Source organism: Amblyomma maculatum, chromosome 10 (assembly GCF_055883805.1).
Source record: "Amblyomma maculatum isolate TAMU_Amacu chromosome 10, ASM5588380v1, whole genome shotgun sequence".
Lineage (NCBI taxonomy): Eukaryota > Metazoa > Arthropoda > Arachnida > Ixodida > Ixodidae > Amblyomma > Amblyomma maculatum.
In genome coordinates this window covers 10,776,030-10,794,809 of record NC_139353.1, presented here as the reverse complement: position 1 = coordinate 10,794,809, position 18,780 = coordinate 10,776,030, and the positions used below count along the sequence as shown (strand labels likewise).

The following is an 18,780-nucleotide window of genomic DNA, read 5'->3' as shown; positions in this document are numbered from 1 at the left end:
TTCCTCTTTGTCTAGAGCAACCGTTAAAATGACTTTGGCTCTAGGTTTGAACAGGAGGTGTTTCAACATGTTGTATGAGCATTATTTCTGTTTTGCCCCCAAATTCACATCCCCTTTCAGAGAGCGCACATACCCGAGTCCATCTTGGAAGTTCTCAACCTGAATCGGCCAAAGGCAGACGATGTAAGTGTTGTTTCGCTTCTTGTTTTTCGAGTTGAAGTGAGAGCGTCTTGTGCATGCAAACGTCCTCATCTGGCAGCCTGCCTTTTTTTTTTTTGCCCCTTCAGAAATATGCTTGCAAACGTGTTCTTGCTGACGACGTTTGTTGGCACGGTCAGGGCATACTGTTGCTAGCCTCACTCTAAGTAACGAATGGCAATATACAGAGGTCGATGATGTGTAATAAACGGAGAGATGTGCCAGCAGGGTGTATCACTGCATGCGAACATGCATATCTGTGCTTGGAAAGACTGCAAGCAACCTGTGTTATTTTATGTATTTCTTGATAGTGCTTGCCAGTGCACACTCTTTACTGCATTATAATTCAGCTGGTTTCTGTTTCTTTAGTTTCTTTGTTTTGACCTCTTGAAAGAAACAGATTTAGCCCAGTGAAAACTGATTTCTATAGTTCTTTCTTGTGCTGCTTCTAATGAGGCAGTGTAATTAGAAACTTTGAATGTCTTGTTGAAAGTGCAGGCACCTGTGCTTGTGCTGTTATGTCAACTGTGCATGTGTGTAGATATCTGGCTGATTTAGACTGGTGTCTGCTGTGACATGTGCTTTTAGTTTGAGCCGCCCTTGGTTTTTACAAATTGTGTGTACATGCATGGCTGAATTTTTATTTGTTTTACATTCTCAGAACCCTGTGACTGTCTCCTTTTTTTTTGCTTGTGTGACTTGCATCGCATGACAAAGTATACTAGAGCATGCTTCTTGTGTTTCTTTTTTTTTCTTCAGAAGTCGAAGCCAGCAGAAAAAGACGTGAGTATTGACAAAGTACCGCTATTTAAAAAAAAAAAAAAAAAGCTTGCCAGGACATTTTTACTTGCGAGCTTAAATTGTAAGAACATTAACCGTCAACAGGGTAAAGATGACGGCTAGTGGGTATACTTGATGTCTCATAATGCAACAACAAGATTAAGGACAAGCAGGGAGAATGAGTGCTCGTGTCTTGTCCTTTGTCTTCTTGTTGCATTATGGAGCATTCATTAGCCCTCTTTGTGGGAAGTTTGTTCACTGTTGTTTTAAAATAGTTTATGAATTAAGTAACATCCATTTTAGTTTACAGCCATTGGCTTCACAGCTTACTACTTGATGCATTGTTTTGTACATGTTCCTGTTAAAACTGCATCATGTTCTGGTGCATTGTATAAAGAATAGGTAATTAAATATGGCTCTTAAATGCAAGTGCAAGTTCCATGTCCTTAAATTAGCACTTTGCTTTTATATCTCAATGGCTTATGAGGCATTGTGCAGTAAAACATCATTAACTTAAACTCATTAGGACTACAAAAGATGTTCTAATTTGTGGGTTTTCAAATCAACCAACCCAAGCAAAAGGAAATGAGCCTAAGACCACAATTTTGCTGCAGTAATGTGCTACATTTATTCTTTGTAAGCATTTGCTGAGTAAAAGTCAACCCTCAACTTGTAGCCTTGCCGGCCAAAAAAAAAAGAAAATGCTCTAAATATAGTCAACGCACTCCCTCCATGCCCTTGCCTTGTCCTGCTAGCAGATTTTGTTTTCTCTCAGGTAACATTGCAGCACAAAGATTACGCTAAGCAGCACAAAGATGTGACATTATGTTGTCAGAAGGAGAGCACTCTGAAGCCAGTGCAGATCAAAAAATTGCACTCCGCCCTGCATTCCCCACTCCAGTGTGACCTCAGTGACCCCTCGTACAAATGACCCGTAGTTTCAGATTCCGGCACGCCATGCACCTTGGAGGCTATCGGAAGGATCAGAAGTTTGCTCAGCCTCACTGTAGTGCTTGTAGGGGAGAGTAACCTCCAGTGGTAATGAGACAGTAAGCGACGTGGAACTTAATTTTTTTTATTTTTGTATCAGAACCAAACAGCAATTTACATATGAACTGAGGAATTTTTGTGACGCATAGGGCTCCGTGTATTCCACTGGAAGCAAGCACTGGCATGAGACGCCTTCTGCCCACCGCTGATCAAAAACTACTTAGACCCCGCAAAAATGGTCACTTTTCGATAAAAAGGTAGACTAATACGCAGATGCTGGTAGTCTGACCCTCTGACTACGGCACATTGCTCAGAAAAAATGGTGTTGGACACACGTTGCCTATACTAGGATGCGAATTAAAAATAAGGAAAAAAAAGACAGCTACTAACGATGGGCTATCTTACATGAGGTGTGTATTACTTGGCTAGGCAAATCAGTTTTTGAAGTTTGACCATACCGAACAAGCCAGAGACACCGGAATTCCGGAGCTTTTAATTTGGATTTGTGGTTAGCTCTTTATTTCGGTAACCAGAAAAGCTTTAAAAATGGACTTTATATCGTGGAGGAATTGTGTGTGGCAGTTACTGCAGAATTCAGTTGTACCCGACTGTAGGTGTTGAAGATGCATCAAAACCAATGCTAGGCTAGCTGGAACCTGCTTTGGCCATAGCTGGGATGGAAAGGAACGTACGCTGCGCTGCTTTCCAGTATAGCCGTGTCACGACGAAACAGTGAGAGCACGTCACTCTGAAACCGGTATTCGTATCTGCATTGCAGTGAAGCACGTCCTTCCCAGGCATGTGCATCAGCCACATCATAGATGGCTTTATTGTGCTGAGAGCACTGGGGCTGGACCGCTGTCCATCTTCTGGCGCCACCAAGTGGCCGAACAATGTCTTGGCACGTGGCTGAACGTCGTCCTCGCCTTTCTCGAGCTTCGCTTCATTAAAAGGGCCAGCTCGGTTGTTCGTCCTCGCCTCTCTCGAGCTTCGCTTCATTAAAAGGGCCAGCTCGGTTGTTCTGCTGCTTGCTACATTTGTTGGTGACAACACCAAGCATCAGCATCACTCCGTGGCACTGCATCACCAACTTGCGGTGAAATGAGGATCAGGCATTCCCTTATAGTGTCCCAGATCTTATAATTATATGGACATACTATCTACGTTAGAAATTATGGGATTGCCTTTTTTTTGCAATTATTTTCTATTTGGAACTAAACAATTTTGATTTATATACAAAGTTTAAAATCCATTAGGTGAAAATTGAACCATGAGATCATTGCAGTATGTAATGGTTTACTAGTTACGCCAGAAATGCCACCTTAAAAATGCAGGAAGATGTTGCCATGAGCTAAACACAAAAAGAGGTAAAGTTTTAGCTAGCGATCTGGAAGAAGAGCATTACATTTTTTAAACCTGTCACAGTGATTTATTGCAATGAAAGTATCTTGGAATTTTTGCTCAAAGTGTTTCATTTTTAAGCAACACTTGACTATTTGTGCTTTATTGAGCAGGTAGTATTATTTTGAGTATCATTACTAATTAGGCAGAGGCTTCGTGTTATGCTTTCTACAGTCTTAGCTGCATCTCCTCTGACTGCCTATTGTTTGATGGCAGAAAATATGTCCCAGCATCCCATCTGCGTGCACCTTTTGTATTATTATTATTATTATTATTATTATTATTATTATTATTATTATTATTATTATTGTTATTATTATTATTATTATTATTATTATTATTATTATTATTATTATTATTATTATTATTATTATTATTTTGCATGTTGTAGTCTGTTGCCATTGCACATTGTGCCTAAGTGAAAACTGCATGGATCTATGTTAATGCATGATGCATTCTCGATGCTTAGTGGCAACACACTCAAGCAAGTTGGTTTATTTACTTTACTGTTTAACATTAATACGCTAAAGGTTATAAAGCTTTTCACATAAAGGTTGCTACCTAAACATTAAATACTTCATTTCCTGTTTGAATTTCTTTTTTTTTTTTTGTCACTTTTGTTTATTCTGTATCATGTGCTTGGGTGTATGCAGAAATGTTAGTTTTGACGCTGATCACTTGCACTTCGCATTATGCTTTCATTTAGTCTTCCAAAGTCCAATTAATTTGTTTGAGCTTTAAGTTGTATCTAGTCTTTGTATTGATCACAGTTTTTCAAGTTGTATCTATTTCTTGTATTTGGTCACAGTTGTCATTTGTTGTATGAGGTGTTCTCCAGTTATTTTAGTGCTAAGTACGGAGCATGGATGAAAAAAAAAAAAAAAAAACACTTGCATGGAGCAAATGTTGGCTTTCTGGTTATGACCATCCGAGGTGTCGCCACAAAAATAAAAAATAAAATAATAATAATGAATGGTGAATTGCATGGAGGTGAAGATGAAACAGCAGCAGATTAACACTCTAAGAAATACTAACGTCTCGCTTATTGTCATGCAAACAACTCTGCCCTTCTTATTTTTCTTTTCCAAACACAGAAAGATTCTAGCAGGGCTGTAAGTACCTTTGGTTCACACAGTGGGGTTGCTCTCTTGGGTTTGGTTATTCCTCCGCATGCTACTGAAAGCACGCACTTTTGCTGACACACTGTGAATAGGGTTACAAAAATTTTCTGTGGTGAGCATGACTGAAAACAAATACCGTGCTTTTTTATGTTGCTGTGGAAAAAAAAAAAGCCTTTGAAAATTAGGCTGCACATTTCTTGAGGGGAACAAGATATCTGCTTTAAGTGTTTCGGTCTCTCTCTTTTGTTTTTGTAGTGCAATGTGAGGATCATTCGTTAACTCTAGGAAAAGTCACAGTCTGATGAATGTAAGCACACACACACAAAAATTTTTAACCGCTTCTGCACTGCACTCACTTATGTATGAAAATTTTTGACACTAATGCAAGGTTATCCACAGCATTAAAGCTACTGCATCCATCTTGCCTGTGACTCATTGCAATGAACCTCTGTACTAACAAACTTGCATTCTTCTCCCCTCTCCACCTTCCTCCCTTTGCAGATCGCCCTTAAGATGAAAGTTAGTATGCCCTCTTTTTCTCACTAAACACTAACTCTGGCATTTGATGCCAGTTGTTCCCAGATATCTAATTTAGCACTGCTCCCCACTTGCATTACTTTCTTTCTCTCTCTCTCTCTCTCTCCCATGTGCCTATCTGTAGAGGGATCCATCTCGAGAATCTCGAGATTCTAGGGACTCTTCGAGGGACTACAGCAGTGGCCGGTCTGAGAGAGACAGCTGGCGGTCGTCTTCGAGCACCACCAAGATCAGGCTGGCAACGGCAGAAGACAGCGTGGGGTCTCAAGACCACGACGCATAATCCTCGGTGCGTTGGTCTGTGGTGTGATTGGCCTCATGTTGTCTTGCTGCAGATTCAGGTTCTACATTACAAATGCATCCTGGTTTGAGCAGTTGATTAAGCGTTAAGTACGACTTGTCCCTTCTTTTTAGCGATTCCGTAGCAGTTTTCTGGAGTGATACGGCAGCTGCATTTGGACTCGTGCAGGTCCGTCCTGTACCAAAAAAAAAAAAAGTATAAAAATCCTTTATAAAGTTTATACAGGGTTTTTCATTAGGGTTTACATTTTTGTGCAATTTGTTTAATTTTGCATGCATATAACATTCGAGTTCTTAAATAAACAAGATGAACACTGTTCTTTTTCTTTCCCCTGATTGGATATCCAATATTTAAAGGCATTTTTGGGCCATATTCATATTCGATTCGTATTTGAAAAATTTTAGTATTCACGCAGCCTTAATTTCAACCCATCCAGGTTGTGCCGAAAGTACTCTCATTTAACTCGTGATCGCTACTAAACTTGGACATCGCAGTCATTGTTTGGGTGTCAGAACAGGAACTGGAACAGCATGAGAAAAGAAGTTCAGTCAATTATGAATTTAGGGTTTGTAAGCAGATGCTATATGGTAGGAGCTCCTGCCCAATGGCTGGGGAAGCAAATGTTGGACACTAGCAGCATGTGCTGCCATTGCATGATCCATGTGTAACCAATACCTTGCCTATCATTACAAAAAGGAAAGCATACATTCAAAAATGTGGTGCCTCTGCTTCTTGAAGCCGTCTCAGGTGCATTCATATGTCTCACGGGTTATTCATATCGCCAAGGCGATTATTATAGCTGCTGGCCATATGACAGGGTACACATGTATTATCAAAATCCGTTTCTAGGTTATTTGGCAGCATTCTAGTTAAAATACTGTTCAAATTCTTAGATAAGAATGAAACTAGTAAAGCATAGGACAGGCGTTACATACCCTTTTTATTGTGCGGTTTGAAGTTCGTCCAGAACACGCTTTTATTCATTCGTTGAGCATGCCTTAACATTGAATTGTGAGCAAAATTAGATGCGAGGTTTGCAAATTCTCACTCTTTTCTTTTTGGTCTCTTTCAGGGATGGAATCTATGTTAATCGCGACTGTAATAAATGGTCAAAAATAAAAATATTGATAAGCCAGTGCATGTTACTGGATACGGTAGTTAGCTGTGCTTTCTTGTACCAAACTCAAGTTGCTCTTGAGTTGCTTCAGTGAAAAAAAAACTCCAATCAAAACATTGCATGTATAGTGCTTTATTGTGGACTCGGACAAATACTACATTCTTTTTACAACACCAGCAGCAGCTTCACAGTCCGACAAGCTCCTGAGCTACTGTACAAAAAGGTATGCAACCTGAAAAGCATTAAATTGCATCATAAAAAGAAAATTATCTGTACAGTATTTATTTTAAGCACTATTCACTCTCATAGTGTCCCGGCAACTTGGGTTCACTTCAATTTGTGGAGAGAATATCGATGCATTTCAGATGCCCATGCTGCTCCCACAAGCTCCACAGCTGCCGCTCGGTGTATGCTGGCTGCTAATGCAGGTTCTACAACCTGCGGATTTCTTATTTACATTTGAGAAAGCCAAAAACACCTCGGCACAATGCTGTATCTTAATTTTGCTTCAGATGATGCAGCAAGTTCACTGAAATGACGTTATGGTACCAAGTGTACACGCGGCAGTCCTAACGTGTGCACTGAACGTAGTAGATTAAAAGCCAGGATCCCAGTCTGTCTCTTGAGGCACCTGTTTCATGGTGTAGCAGACGAGAATGTCGCCCTGCTGAAACCTAACACTGGCATCTTGAAGCATGAGTCCGCACTCAACATCTTTCTTGATGGTGTCCACTTCATTCTTGAGATGCCTCATGGATGCCAGCGGCCCTGCAGAGAAGAGAGAAGCAATTATGGTGTTTCTCACATTCTTTTCATTCAAACAGCATAGCTTGATCAATGGCAGTGTATGAAACTACCACAACATATGATTAGCTTGAAAGTAAGGAAGGCGTTTAGTGTAGATCACGCAGTTACGATTTGTTTGGTTTATGACAACGTCCCAAATAAACTCTGGCTATGAGGAATGCCGTAGTGGAGGAATCCGGATAATTTCAACCACCTGAGTCATACTGCAGGACGGCCTTGCATTCCAGCATCATCGAAACGAAGTTTCCACTGCCAGGATCAAACTCGGGTCTCCTGAATCAGTAGTTGAGCGCCTTAACAACTGAGCTACTGTGGCAAGAACATGCAAAGTTAGATTGGCACATAATAGCAACTGTGGAGCTAATCAGTGGTTTTAGCCGGCAAAAACCACTGAAACAGCATAGTTTTCTACAAGTGGACTTGACTTATTTTTGCATGGTTTTGCCAGGATGAAAATAAAGAAAGACCACCTACCACTGTGTATAGTCTTCTCGTCTCGAACTACTTTGTAGAGTGCATTTTTGCGTAGCATTCCCTTGGTGCACTTGCAGCCTGCTACGGGGACCTTCTTTTTGCCTTCTGTGACCACAAATTCCTGCTGCACAAGAGCTTCCCCTGAGGGAGAGGAAGAAAATGGAATGTAGCAGAGGTGTGGAAAAGCTGCCAACAGAGCTTCACACTCTAGCCCAGGGGTCTCAAGCATACGGTCTGCAAGCTTTAAAAATTTAGTGTTCCGAAACCATGTTCCAGTTTCCCAAGTCGGCCTTGCCACCAGGCTTGCCTTCCAGCTAAAAATTAACTAAAAGGTCTTGTCTCCGGACTTAACATGTCCTTTGTAAAATGAAAATATGCATTGGCTCCTCAATCTGCATTAACATAACACAGATGTCAGCAGCCTTCAACAGCAAGGCGCGTATAACTTGCCCTCTCTTTCATCTCCAAGTCTACGTTGTTTCCTTTGAGGGCGACTGCGGTATGTATTAACCGGTAGTTCTCTCCGAGCAATGAAGTGGCGCCCGTCCAGTGTTTAGGCAGAATCGAGCATGCTTTGCTTTCTTTACTCGCAAAGAATCGGAAGATGCAGTCTGAGAACAAGACGTTTTTATTTATATTTCTTTATTTATATTTTGATATTTATTTTTATCCTCATCATTTTTGTTGTCACCTTTCAGCTCCTGACCAGTGAGGGACAACATTTTCTTACACAGCCCTCATAGGCTAGCAATCTGAGCTTAAGATCCTTGCTCTAGCCAAAGCAAAACATGATTAAAGGTGCCCCCCCCCACTGAACTTGACACATCACACGCACTAGGTAACCCATGTGGACAGAGCGTTCCCCAGTGAACACCTCAGTGACACTCTCCCCTTCCTTGCTTTCTTACAGCAGCACTGCAGCGAGGGGTGAGTGGCAACACACCATCACTGAAGATAGTGGTAAAAGCAAGGATTTCATAAGGAGCGGTGGCACATGCTAAGTGCATGTCAAGGCAAAATGAAGGTGACGATATTCAAACTAACAGGACTGGCACAAGTTTATTAGCGTACACTTAATTTCCCGCTGCTGCTCTTGCACATATAAGAAAGCATTCTTTCATAATGTTGCTTGTAAGGCACCCAACATTATCCAAGGCACTCATCATAAACGGCAAAGGTCAAACGACTGTTTTTCTACAGAAGTACATGGGGATGCAGAAATGCACACACTAAATGAATCCTGTATGTTAGTTATGGCAATCCTTGGATGGCATTTTCACATACCAGGACAGTGATTCATTCTGATGTCGTGTCCATACTGCCACAAACATGCGTAAACTAAACAGCAGTCACATTATTGCTCTTGAATATCTGCCTTGGTTCCTGATAATTTGTGCCGTGCTTTTAAGACTATAAGAACCTTGTACACTTAATGATTACAGTCGAGTGAATTTGAAAATTGTTGCGCACATTAGTCTGCTATGTGGGCTTCATTTGTGGGATTTCGCGTCGGGCTAAGACTGCACAAAACCGCAGTGCCAACTACCAAGCAACAAAGGCATGTAGGAAGAAGACGGGCAGCATTCCCAGATGACCAGAGCACTGCTATTTTAACTCGTGCAGTCTGCTAGTTGACCTGCAGTACGAGCTCCAGTGTTACTCATTGCAATCCAATGTTAATAAAAACAATGCGAACAGGAAGACAAAAGACAAGAAAAAAAGAAAGCTATGTAGCTTCCTTTTTTTCTTGTCTTTTGTCTTCCTGCTCACGCTGTTTTTATTAATAATGGATGTTTACCAACTCGCCCAACAGAGCAGTATCTTGGTAAGCTACATTGCAATCCAAGCCAGAAGAAGTCTGAAAGGCACTGACCATGAATCTCTTCCTCATCAAGAAGTGGCAACCGCTTGCCAAGTTCCTTCTTGATGTCATCTATCAGGTGGTAGATGACGTTGTAAGTGCGTATGTCAACATTTCCTTCCTCTGCCGCTTCTTTTGCTGCACTTGAGACAGGCACATGAAAGGCGTAGACGATGCCTGGAAAGGAGTTTACAATTTTCATTACCTGTGCTGAAGACACTAAGAACTAGTATATATGTGGTAGTTACTTAAGCACTGGAGGCAAGGAGACAGACTCTTCACTATATGCTTTGTACTCTCTCTCATTTACAACTGTGCAACTTTGATGTGCTTCTGATTATTCTTTTTTTTTTCTTCTTTACTCCTGCTCTGTGCTCTGGAATTCATGTACGTGGACATACAAGTGTGCCGTGAGATAAACTGAACACATGCCTTAATGAATTGCAGACTGCATCACAGAACTATTGGCATTCTACCCAAGAATGACTTCTCTCCTATTAACTAAGCTGTATGTCACAACTATTATGTAGTACTAAAGTTCATAGCCCCCTTTTTATTATTATTTTTTTTTTCACCACTGAGTTCCAGTCTGTATGCACAGAAAAGCAACACTGAAATAATTCATGGCAGGTTTGTTTGTTGTAGTGATGCTTCATGTCATACTAAAAATTCCCTTCAATCAGAACTAGAATTCCCTATTTCAGGCCCTTTTTCCATGTGGCAGCTTGAAAACTCGGTCAATTTATGAAAAGTGAAACAATTTTCGTTCATAAAATTCCCTGAAACTCCTATTTCCTTTTTACCAAATTTTATCCTTCAAATTCTCCACAAAAGAAAAGGGCGGGGGAGAGGATAATTCCCTGAATTAAACATCACTGTTTTTCAATGCCATCAAGAAGCAAGCGTGGTGTAGCCTAGAGCTTCAATTATCCCAACCAACCCACCTCCTCCTCAGTGGCGGGCGTGGCTGGCCTCGGCAGCTCATGTCGACTAGTTGGCTTTAGTCCACTTAGCAGAAGAACATATGTTAGGTCTTTATTTGACCTTCAATAAAGTCTTTTTCTCTCTCTCTTTCGCTCTCCATCTGGTGTTATCCGGTCTGACAAACTTTTATACCATGCAAGTCTGCATTACTACGCCAGGAAAGGTTTTGCATTTACTGAGCTACCTCACAATTTCAATGCAATTACAACAATTAATGTGACAATTACAAGTGAAAGCTGCATAACTTATTGTTCTTCAAGTAGATAGTTCCATTTAATATACTTAAAACTGCCTGCTTGTTAGCTATGGGAAACATTAAAAACTGGACAGCATACATTAATGACAAGTTACATGTGCAAAATTTAGAAAACTTTCAAGTTTTCTAAATTTTGCACAGGGTAACTTGTCACTTGGCGAACGTTCACCTCGGCAATGCAACATGGCAAGCAGGGCAGCTCTTCGTTACCGTTGAAGGGTTGCACGAGCTCCACGTCAGATTCAGACACTGGTCCTACTCCGTAGTGAATGATGTCTAGACGGCAGTTTTGGTGCGAGTGATAAGTGTCCAGTAGATCCAGAACGGCCTCCACAGAGCCATCAACATCACCTATGGAAAGAACCAATAAGAATTTATCAGTTTTTGAACAGCAAACTAGTACCTTGCCTTGAAAGTATGCTCAATATTGGGTGCATGTTCAAAATAATAAAAAGTTTCCAAGCAGGAGTCCAATAATAGCACAAATTTTCTTGGTCGTAGCCGATATTAGATAGCAACATGGTTGCCCCATCAATTTGACTACCGAATTCAACAAACTAAATGCAATGCTCCATCGAGCATGTTAATCATATCAACTTGTACAATGTTTTTCGAACAGCAAATTGGGGAGGTTGAAGAACACAAAAGTCCAAGATAAATGCACACTATGCGGCCGCATTCAGTCATCGCAACCATTAAAGAAATATGGTCAACATGCCGCAATAATACGCAAAAAGCTACGGACCTCATCATGTAGATGGACCAATTACAGCAGTCCGTCTGAGCTGCATGCTGTAGCACATAACACAATGGGAAAGTAAGTCATCCACCACTACACATTATCATCTAAGGCTATCTAAGAAGTTCTGTACAATCCACAAGAATGCATCTGTATTTTTGCAAAGAAAAAAAAAAAAAGTTGTAAATCATGTGAATATAGTTGCAACCTTACGCACCTTTGACAATGATGGGCAGACAAGGAGTGTCGTCGACAGTGAACTCCTTTTCGCGGTTGGTGAGGCGCTTGCGCTTTTTACGCAGACCCATAGCTCGCCGCTCCTCAAGCTCGGCCCGGTACTTCTCCAAGTGCTGCTGCACCTTCTTTTGTATTGCTTTGTACTCTTCCATGTCTTTCTCTGCCCTCACTTGGGACTCCCGCCACTCGACGACCTGACGCGCGCGTTTCTGCAACAAAAATTATAGTCCAAAGTCGGTTCATCTGCAAGGGCATTACTGCTTGTTCGGCTAGGTCGCATGTTCACTGCACAGATCTGTTTCTGAACCACGCTCGTTACATTGAATTCGCAGAATTTTTCTTGTTTCCACTGCATCTTATAATGGTGCAGCATGCACACGTAGCTAATAAAGCACTTTAGGACAAGAGATAGAAACAGAGTAGTGTCACCTCAGATTCAACTTCAATGATGACATCGCCGGCAGATGGAAGTGACTTCCACCCAATCACTTGAACTGGCGTTCCAGGTGGTGCATTTTGTACTGGCTTACCCCACTCGTCAAACATGCCGCGCACCTTTGAAAGAGAGGAAAAAACATGGAGATAAACTGACATTGATACAGAACATCAAATAGCAATGATCAAATGACTTAAAATAGAATAAGCACATCAATATTTGCACTACAGCATTAAATAAATTATGCTTGGTATGCAGACAATTAGAAGATTCACCATCAAGTGTTAAAATGAAAGCGTACCATGTTGTTGTTTGTCCATTCCTTGTTTATGCTTCCACAGTGAGGGATTCACCTTATGTCAAAGACATTGCACAAGTGGAACACATCCAGCTTCTCTGTGCTAGATACATTGGATCAGACTAGAGGCCTTCTTTATCTGTTACTGAGATATGCTGCAGCGACTAAGTCTAGATCCCCTCCCTCTAAGCTGAAAGAGTGCAAGACGAACTCCTTAATTTTACTTTTATCTGCCTGTACTTTACAAGGAACAAGCTGTTCCACAAGTGCATTTTTTTTAATTTCTCATTCACAACAGAAGAACAGAATCTGTTTGTCCGTTGACCATTTTTTTGAAGTAACTGTACTTGGTGGCACCTTCTTCTGCTAAGGCAGTTTCCTAAATAAATAAATGAACAGAGAGCAGCCTGGTAAATGGCTTACCTTTGCCCATGACTCTCCTGCCACAAGGTATGCTCCTCTCCTTAGTGTGCCACGCTGTACTAGAGCTGTGGACAGCTTCCTGGAAATGTTCGTATCTCCTAAGTCACAGCACTCACTCATAAAAGCAATAGTAACTTGGATTTCTAGATTAAAAAAAGAAGAAAACACTGGATTCATTTTACGACCTTCAACATATGCTGTTGTGCATGCTATTACCCGAGACCATAGTGTGAAAACTGGAAGGGTTTGGAATTCTTGCCATCTAGTGATAGAGTCGGAAGTGACCTGAAACAACTTGCATGCATGCTGGTAGCATTTAATGGCCAGAAAGAGCTACGCCAATACATGCACTAACATATCCACTAAGAAGCTTGCGTTTTGTGCCTCAAGATCTCACCTGTGCCTCCACTGCCCAACATTGTAGTACCTTTGTATGACATTACCTTGTCATTTGCTCACATACAACAAAAGGAACTTCTCACTCCCATACACACTTGCTCCACATCTGACACAGAGTGAACACAAATATCTGCACAACATTCTTTTTTCCCCATTTGACCTGCACTAAATAGATTTAACTAAATTTCATATAGCTAGCCTGAGCGACAATTTCTGTGCATTTCACGCAATATCTCTTTTAGATGCATTCCAAATTCTTTCTTTACCCACGATGTTGGTCTGTCGTGGATTCGATGACAACACCTTCAACAAGGCCCTTGGGGTCTGCTTTGATCTCCATGAGGGCAGCCTGAGTCATAATAGTTTCAACTAACTTGTCCAGATTTGTGCCCTGTGGAGTTAGCATAGGAAGTTAAACATAAACCATTTCATTTATATATGTTATTTTATTTACATCATACTGTAGGATGAACTCCCAAGCTGGAATGGCATACAGGCATATACAATACAAAAAGTATCAAAGCGCAAACAATGTACAAAACAGGCCAACACATCTGGTAGGCAAAGTGTTTACCCTATGAAAAATGCCATGTGAGCTTTCCACAAGGGAGAAGTTTCTGGCTATGAGGTAATTTAGTTAATGCACTAAAGTTAATTTAGGCAACAGCTGGTGTTTCATTTTTTTCCTGATCATTATTCCATAGGTGCAATACTGAAACACTGACTACATGAAAAGCAGCAAGCTATTGTGGTTTCCTCCATGAAACGTACCTTCAATGCTGAGATGCACACATACTGTGTGTCTCCACCCTCATCGTCCATTTGTATTCCGTACGCCATCAACCCCCTTTTAACATGTTCCTGTGGAAGAAAAAAAAATGCATAGTGGCGAGTAGCTACATACAAAAAAAAATGTCACTAGAGCCATTTTCTCAATATGTGGCATCTGTTGCAAGAGTCACTTACAATGTCAGCTCCAGGCTTGTCTACTTTGTTAATGGCAACAACTATTGGTACTGTAATAGAATGCAAGAATTAGCTCTGTCATGGTGCATTGACAACAGGAACATTTTTGCGCAAATACTTACTGCCATCTTAGATTAATTTTTATTTTGCAGAAACTGTGCACGACTGCTGCATGACATAGCAAACCAGACAAAAAGATCCCAGTGAGCTGTTACACAGTCCTTAATTAGCATAAAGTAGTAAGCATTTCTTTTACAGGGAAAGCAAAATTATTGCTAAAAATAGCACACAGAATAAATTTTTAATTGCTACTTTAGTAGAAATCGGAGAAGTACTCACTGCTAAAGCTAAATTGATACATCAGGTTGAGCAAAAGGCAGAGCATAAAGATGCAAACCTTGACTCGACAATCGCTTCTGGCAGTTTCAAACAAGCTGCTGCATCTGCTTTAAAATGTTAGGGAAAAGCAAGAGTCATTCCTAGTGAAAGTACCATTGGCTTCACGGGCGTATCGAATGGATTCGACCGTCTGCTCCATCACTCCATCATCTGCTGCAACGACCAAGATGACGATATCTGTTGCCATGGCTCCTCTTTCACGCATTGCCGAGAAAGCGGCGTGCCCGGGCGTGTCCAAGAATGTGATGCTCTCTTTGCTTGGCAGCTTTACTGTAAACACAAACAGCACTCATCAGCAGCTAACTTAAATGCACTATAATTTACAGGCACAGCCTTAGAACAGGATGACAGCATCTTCCAAGCAGCAAAACAAATTATAAAGCTGAATATACCTGAAAAGCAGACATGTAAAGACATAAAAACAGAGGTTAGATCTAGTTACACACTTGTAGGTGCAACCCAGTTCACAATTTGGTTATATATCACAAAGGATTAAGGCTAAATGCATCGGCCCTGGTGAGCTACCTAAAAGCTTCGAGATGGACGAAGAAACGGTGGACTGTTAGAGAAGCAGTTATGCTATCATTATTCTGAGACTGTATATCGGTGAAGGCTTTCTGTGTCACTCCACATGCCACTGACTATTCTTTAACCTGCAAGGTAAGCAAATAAAACTGGCAGTCCATCATGTTGAAACAAAATCTGCACAGTGAGGGGCAATGTTGAAACTGAAGGGTTTACTCAAGAATGCTTTTTCCAATTTTCTAGAAAGTTGAGGCTCCCAATCACATTCACGTTTTTTCACTCAGCACCTCTGCCACAACTTTACAGTCTTCAAAAGCAACCTTGTTTTACATTCAGAGAAAATGCAGGTTTTGACTAGTTGGTACAACCGAATTAGAGATGACTGCATTGGAAACAAATTAAAACAAAGAGGAGGTCACAGTCTCAGAGAAGAAATGAGGCCTCTTGATAAGAAGAGGCCAATCGTAAATTTGCCATAATCATACTGATTGCATGCTGTCTATAGCAATCCTTCAGTTGCTATAGTAGTCGCTGTAGAACAGGTATAGCAATTTATTGGCCTCCCATAAATGTTTTAAGAGCTGGATAGCAAACAAACACTTTGGTAATGCTCCAGACTAAACGAAAATCTTTTATTTGCAACTGGAGGGCAAATTGTGCATCCTACCAGTGAAGGCGCCAATGTGCTGTGTGATGCCACCAAACTCTTGGTCAACAACATTGGTATTACGTAGCGAGTCCAGAAGCGTTGTCTTTCCATGATCGACATGCCCCATGATTGTAATGACTGGTGACCGTGGCACAAGCATGCTTGGATCAGGGGGTGGCCTAGGGAATAACCAAAAACACCAAGCATAAAACATATGAGCTTCTTTTTTTTTTTTTTCTTTCCTGCTGATATGAAGCAGTGGAGATGTGAATAAATAGGCAAATTCAAGGACAAACAATAACAAAAGCAAGCATGGAAACCATTCCACACCTTCTAACAGCATCCTGAAATTCCTTTTGTGGCGATGGTTTTTCTGGAGGAGCCACAATCTGACCTCGATAGCCAAGTCTCTTGAGGATCTTGAAGAGTATATCTTTGTCATCAATTTCTAAAATAAAAGAATAGATGGAAATGGCACTGAGAGAGCTTATGCAGTACTGCTGATAAAGGGAGAAAGGAAAATTCGGGCCAGTGGGATAGTACTGGTCTCCCGCACACTCACCACAGTCATCACAATCATACTGTCCAGCGTCCTCAACAAAAAGAATTGCCTCATAGATGTCATCTGAAAGATGGAGCACAATATGAATCATAAGATGCAGATTCTTCCTTCTTCTTCAAACCCTGGGACAGTGATAGGATGTCGGGCAGCTCACCTATTGGTCGCTGCACTACTTTGGCAAGCTCAGCAAGAGTTATATTTTTCCAGACTTGGAAGACAGGGCTCTTGGGCTTTGTCTTTGATGGCACCTGTGACAAGTGAAAGTGCAATACAGCATAAAAACGCCACCCACACAGCATCTAAGGATCAGTTTTCCAATGAGAAGAGCTGCTATTTCAGCTGAATTTGTATAGAGCACGCAAGATACTTGCACTATGCTAAGTGCGACAGGTCAATACAGGTTTGTTTGCATAGGACTAACAATGTTGGACCGCACTGCACTAACAACATTGCGGTTTTTGTAAGTTGTTTATAGCAGAGAATGATAAGCGGTGTCCTCTTAGACAGAACATGCAGAGGCGATGAAGGCCGACCACAAGGTAACTTGTTATGGTCTACACTTTTCGATACATAATTTAACGCCTAAACTTGTCTGCATTTTCCGAAATTGGCAAAAAACTGTAGTCGTCTGTGGCAGTACCTTTCGTTGTGGCGAGAATATCGGCTTATTCAATAGTTTGTGCCATCTGGCGAACTTCAAGGCAACCAATATTCTCCATAGGACGTGGTGGGCCTTGCAGTTTGCTATACAGCACAGCCTGTCTAATCAGCTGATCTGCCCAATACAATGAAAATTTCCACCATAGACAACTGCAGTTTTCCGCTGCTTCCGGAAAATGCAGGCAAGTTCAGACGTAAATTTACATTATCAAAAAGCTTAGACCATAGCAAGTTACCTTGAGTTCGGTGTTCGAGCTGAAATAGTCCAGTAAAGTTTGCGCAGGAAAATTTTTCACAACTCAATCAGATAAATGCGGAACGCCCTGTGTATATCACTGTGTAGTTGGTGTTAAGTGCAAGTATATCCGATAGTTACTGATCAGTGACATGGTAACAAAGTAACAGTTATGTATAATTAAACATGTAAAATATAACTAGTGAACCATGTGATACGTCGTTGGACAGTTACTGGTGAGAGGAAGTATAATCTGATAGTTACTAATTAGTTATAATTCATGTAAATAACTGAGTAATCTAAAATATTAGTATATTGCTGGATGCCTGTAGTGGCGACAGCAAGTATAAAAAAAGTTTAATTTATTAGCAGCGGTAATTAGTGAAATTAAGCGGCATTCAAATTTTATCCATAGTGCAATATACGTTGTATAGCTATTGACGAGCAAATTATAATTACACCATTGCATACTCCTTTTCAAACCACGCATAACAGAGCTTACGCTCGATAAACTAGGTGTGACCGTGTTTAACCTCATCACTTTTTTTTTCATTCGAACCACTTGTATTATTTCGAGAAACCTTGCATAAAAATTATAGAAGGCGTACTTCCAGCCAGGCATAAGCAGTAGGCCCGGACCGGCAAGCGCTCGAGTGTTCCTTCTCATATCAGTTGCGCATGTAACGCTTCAAAACTCAGTATGCTACAGGTCATGAAAGACGTTGTCTGGTCACGTTTATGAACTTTTTTTTATTATTATTATTATTAATTCTACGCTCCGCAGAGCAGGCGAAATCAATGAACGCAATGTAAAGTGCTTACAAACGGCTTCTGTATTTTCTTCGCCCAGCGCCAGTAGGACGTGCTGAATAAACGCGATTTGCACAGCGAACAGCCATGGGTATTTCTGTAGTCGTCTGGGTGGTTCAGAGCCAACACACGCGCTGTGTCGCAAACGCCCGTGGACCGCAATCTGCAAAGTCGTGAAAGTTAACAGAAGTGACTGGGGCACAGAGTCGCTAAGAAAACGTGATTAAAATCATCAGAGAACTATAAAGAATTCAACATCTTGCTGCGGTCTAAATTTGTGTCCCACATCAACTGAACAGAGAGCCAGACAATATCAAGAGCCAAAAAGTAGCAAAAACAGAGACCGAAACCTGTGGAGATGTCTCACGGCAGTAGCTCTTATGGATGCCGCCATTATTCCAGTCAATAATGTAAATTTAGCGCAGTATTACTTTCGTACGCACCAAATGTTTTATTTCGCAAGTTTTCTAAAGTAAAGCCTAATATAAATATTACAAATAATTTTATTACTTTTATTTCAACAATTAACAAGTTTTATAATTTGTTAAAAGTGAGCAGTAAATGACTTTGCTTACGCATAATGTGCGGCTAACTCATTACAAGCCAAAACTGCAA

The 18,780-nt window shown here is 40.9% G+C and overlaps 2 protein-coding genes across 5 annotated transcripts in view; one reads left to right on the top strand and one right to left on the bottom strand.

Moving 5' to 3' along the window:
• Window positions 1-6,552, top strand: part of Sym (symplekin scaffold protein) — a 33,411-nt gene extending 26,859 nt beyond the window's left edge. Inside the window, exons 31-36 of one of the 4 annotated variants that reach the window (XM_084581979.1) lie at window positions 121-183; window positions 958-981; window positions 4,464-4,481; window positions 4,992-5,009; window positions 5,152-5,316; window positions 6,401-6,552. In XM_084581979.1, coding sequence (XP_084438105.1) covers window positions 121-183; window positions 958-981; window positions 4,464-4,481; window positions 4,992-5,009; window positions 5,152-5,310 — 282 coding nt within the window. In that variant the 3' untranslated portion in view covers window positions 5,311-5,316; window positions 6,401-6,552. The remainder of the gene's footprint in view (window positions 1-120; window positions 184-957; window positions 982-4,463; window positions 4,482-4,991; window positions 5,010-5,151; window positions 5,317-6,400) is intronic. The other 3 variants (XM_084581980.1, XM_084581981.1, XM_084581982.1) reach the window with 3 other exon arrangements.
• Window positions 6,553-6,561: 9 nt separating this feature from the next.
• On the bottom strand, window positions 6,562-18,569 carry mIF2 (mitochondrial translation initiation factor 2). The gene is made up of 17 exons (XM_084581983.1): window positions 18,510-18,569; window positions 18,178-18,328; window positions 16,615-16,708; window positions 16,461-16,523; window positions 16,229-16,346; window positions 15,917-16,077; window positions 14,818-14,994; window positions 14,326-14,375; window positions 14,131-14,220; window positions 13,626-13,750; window positions 12,961-13,039; window positions 12,233-12,358; window positions 11,784-12,012; window positions 11,038-11,178; window positions 9,600-9,764; window positions 7,727-7,867; window positions 6,562-7,213 (listed from the first exon to the last, which is right to left on the bottom strand). The coding sequence occupies exons 1-17, from the start codon at window positions 18,557-18,559 to the stop codon at window positions 7,041-7,043; spliced, it is 2,133 nt and encodes a 710-aa protein (XP_084438109.1). The 5' UTR covers window positions 18,560-18,569; the 3' UTR covers window positions 6,562-7,040.
• Between the last annotated feature and the right edge of the window lie 211 nt (window positions 18,570-18,780).

What these genes read in the sequence shown, in the direction of transcription:
- mIF2 (XM_084581983.1), bottom strand. Translation starts at nt 18,559, where the DNA reads ATGGCGGCATCCATAAGAGCTACTGCCGTGAGACATCTCCACAGGTTT. An exon ending in AGAAAATACAGAAGCCGTTT is followed by an intron (nt 16,709 to 18,177) that starts GTAAGCACTTTA and finishes CACTTGTCACAG; the next exon opens with GTGCCATCAAAGACAAAGCC. An exon ending in AGTAGTGCAGCGACCAATAG is followed by an intron (nt 16,524 to 16,614) that starts GTGAGCTGCCCG and finishes TCCATCTTTCAG; the next exon opens with ATGACATCTATGAGGCAATT.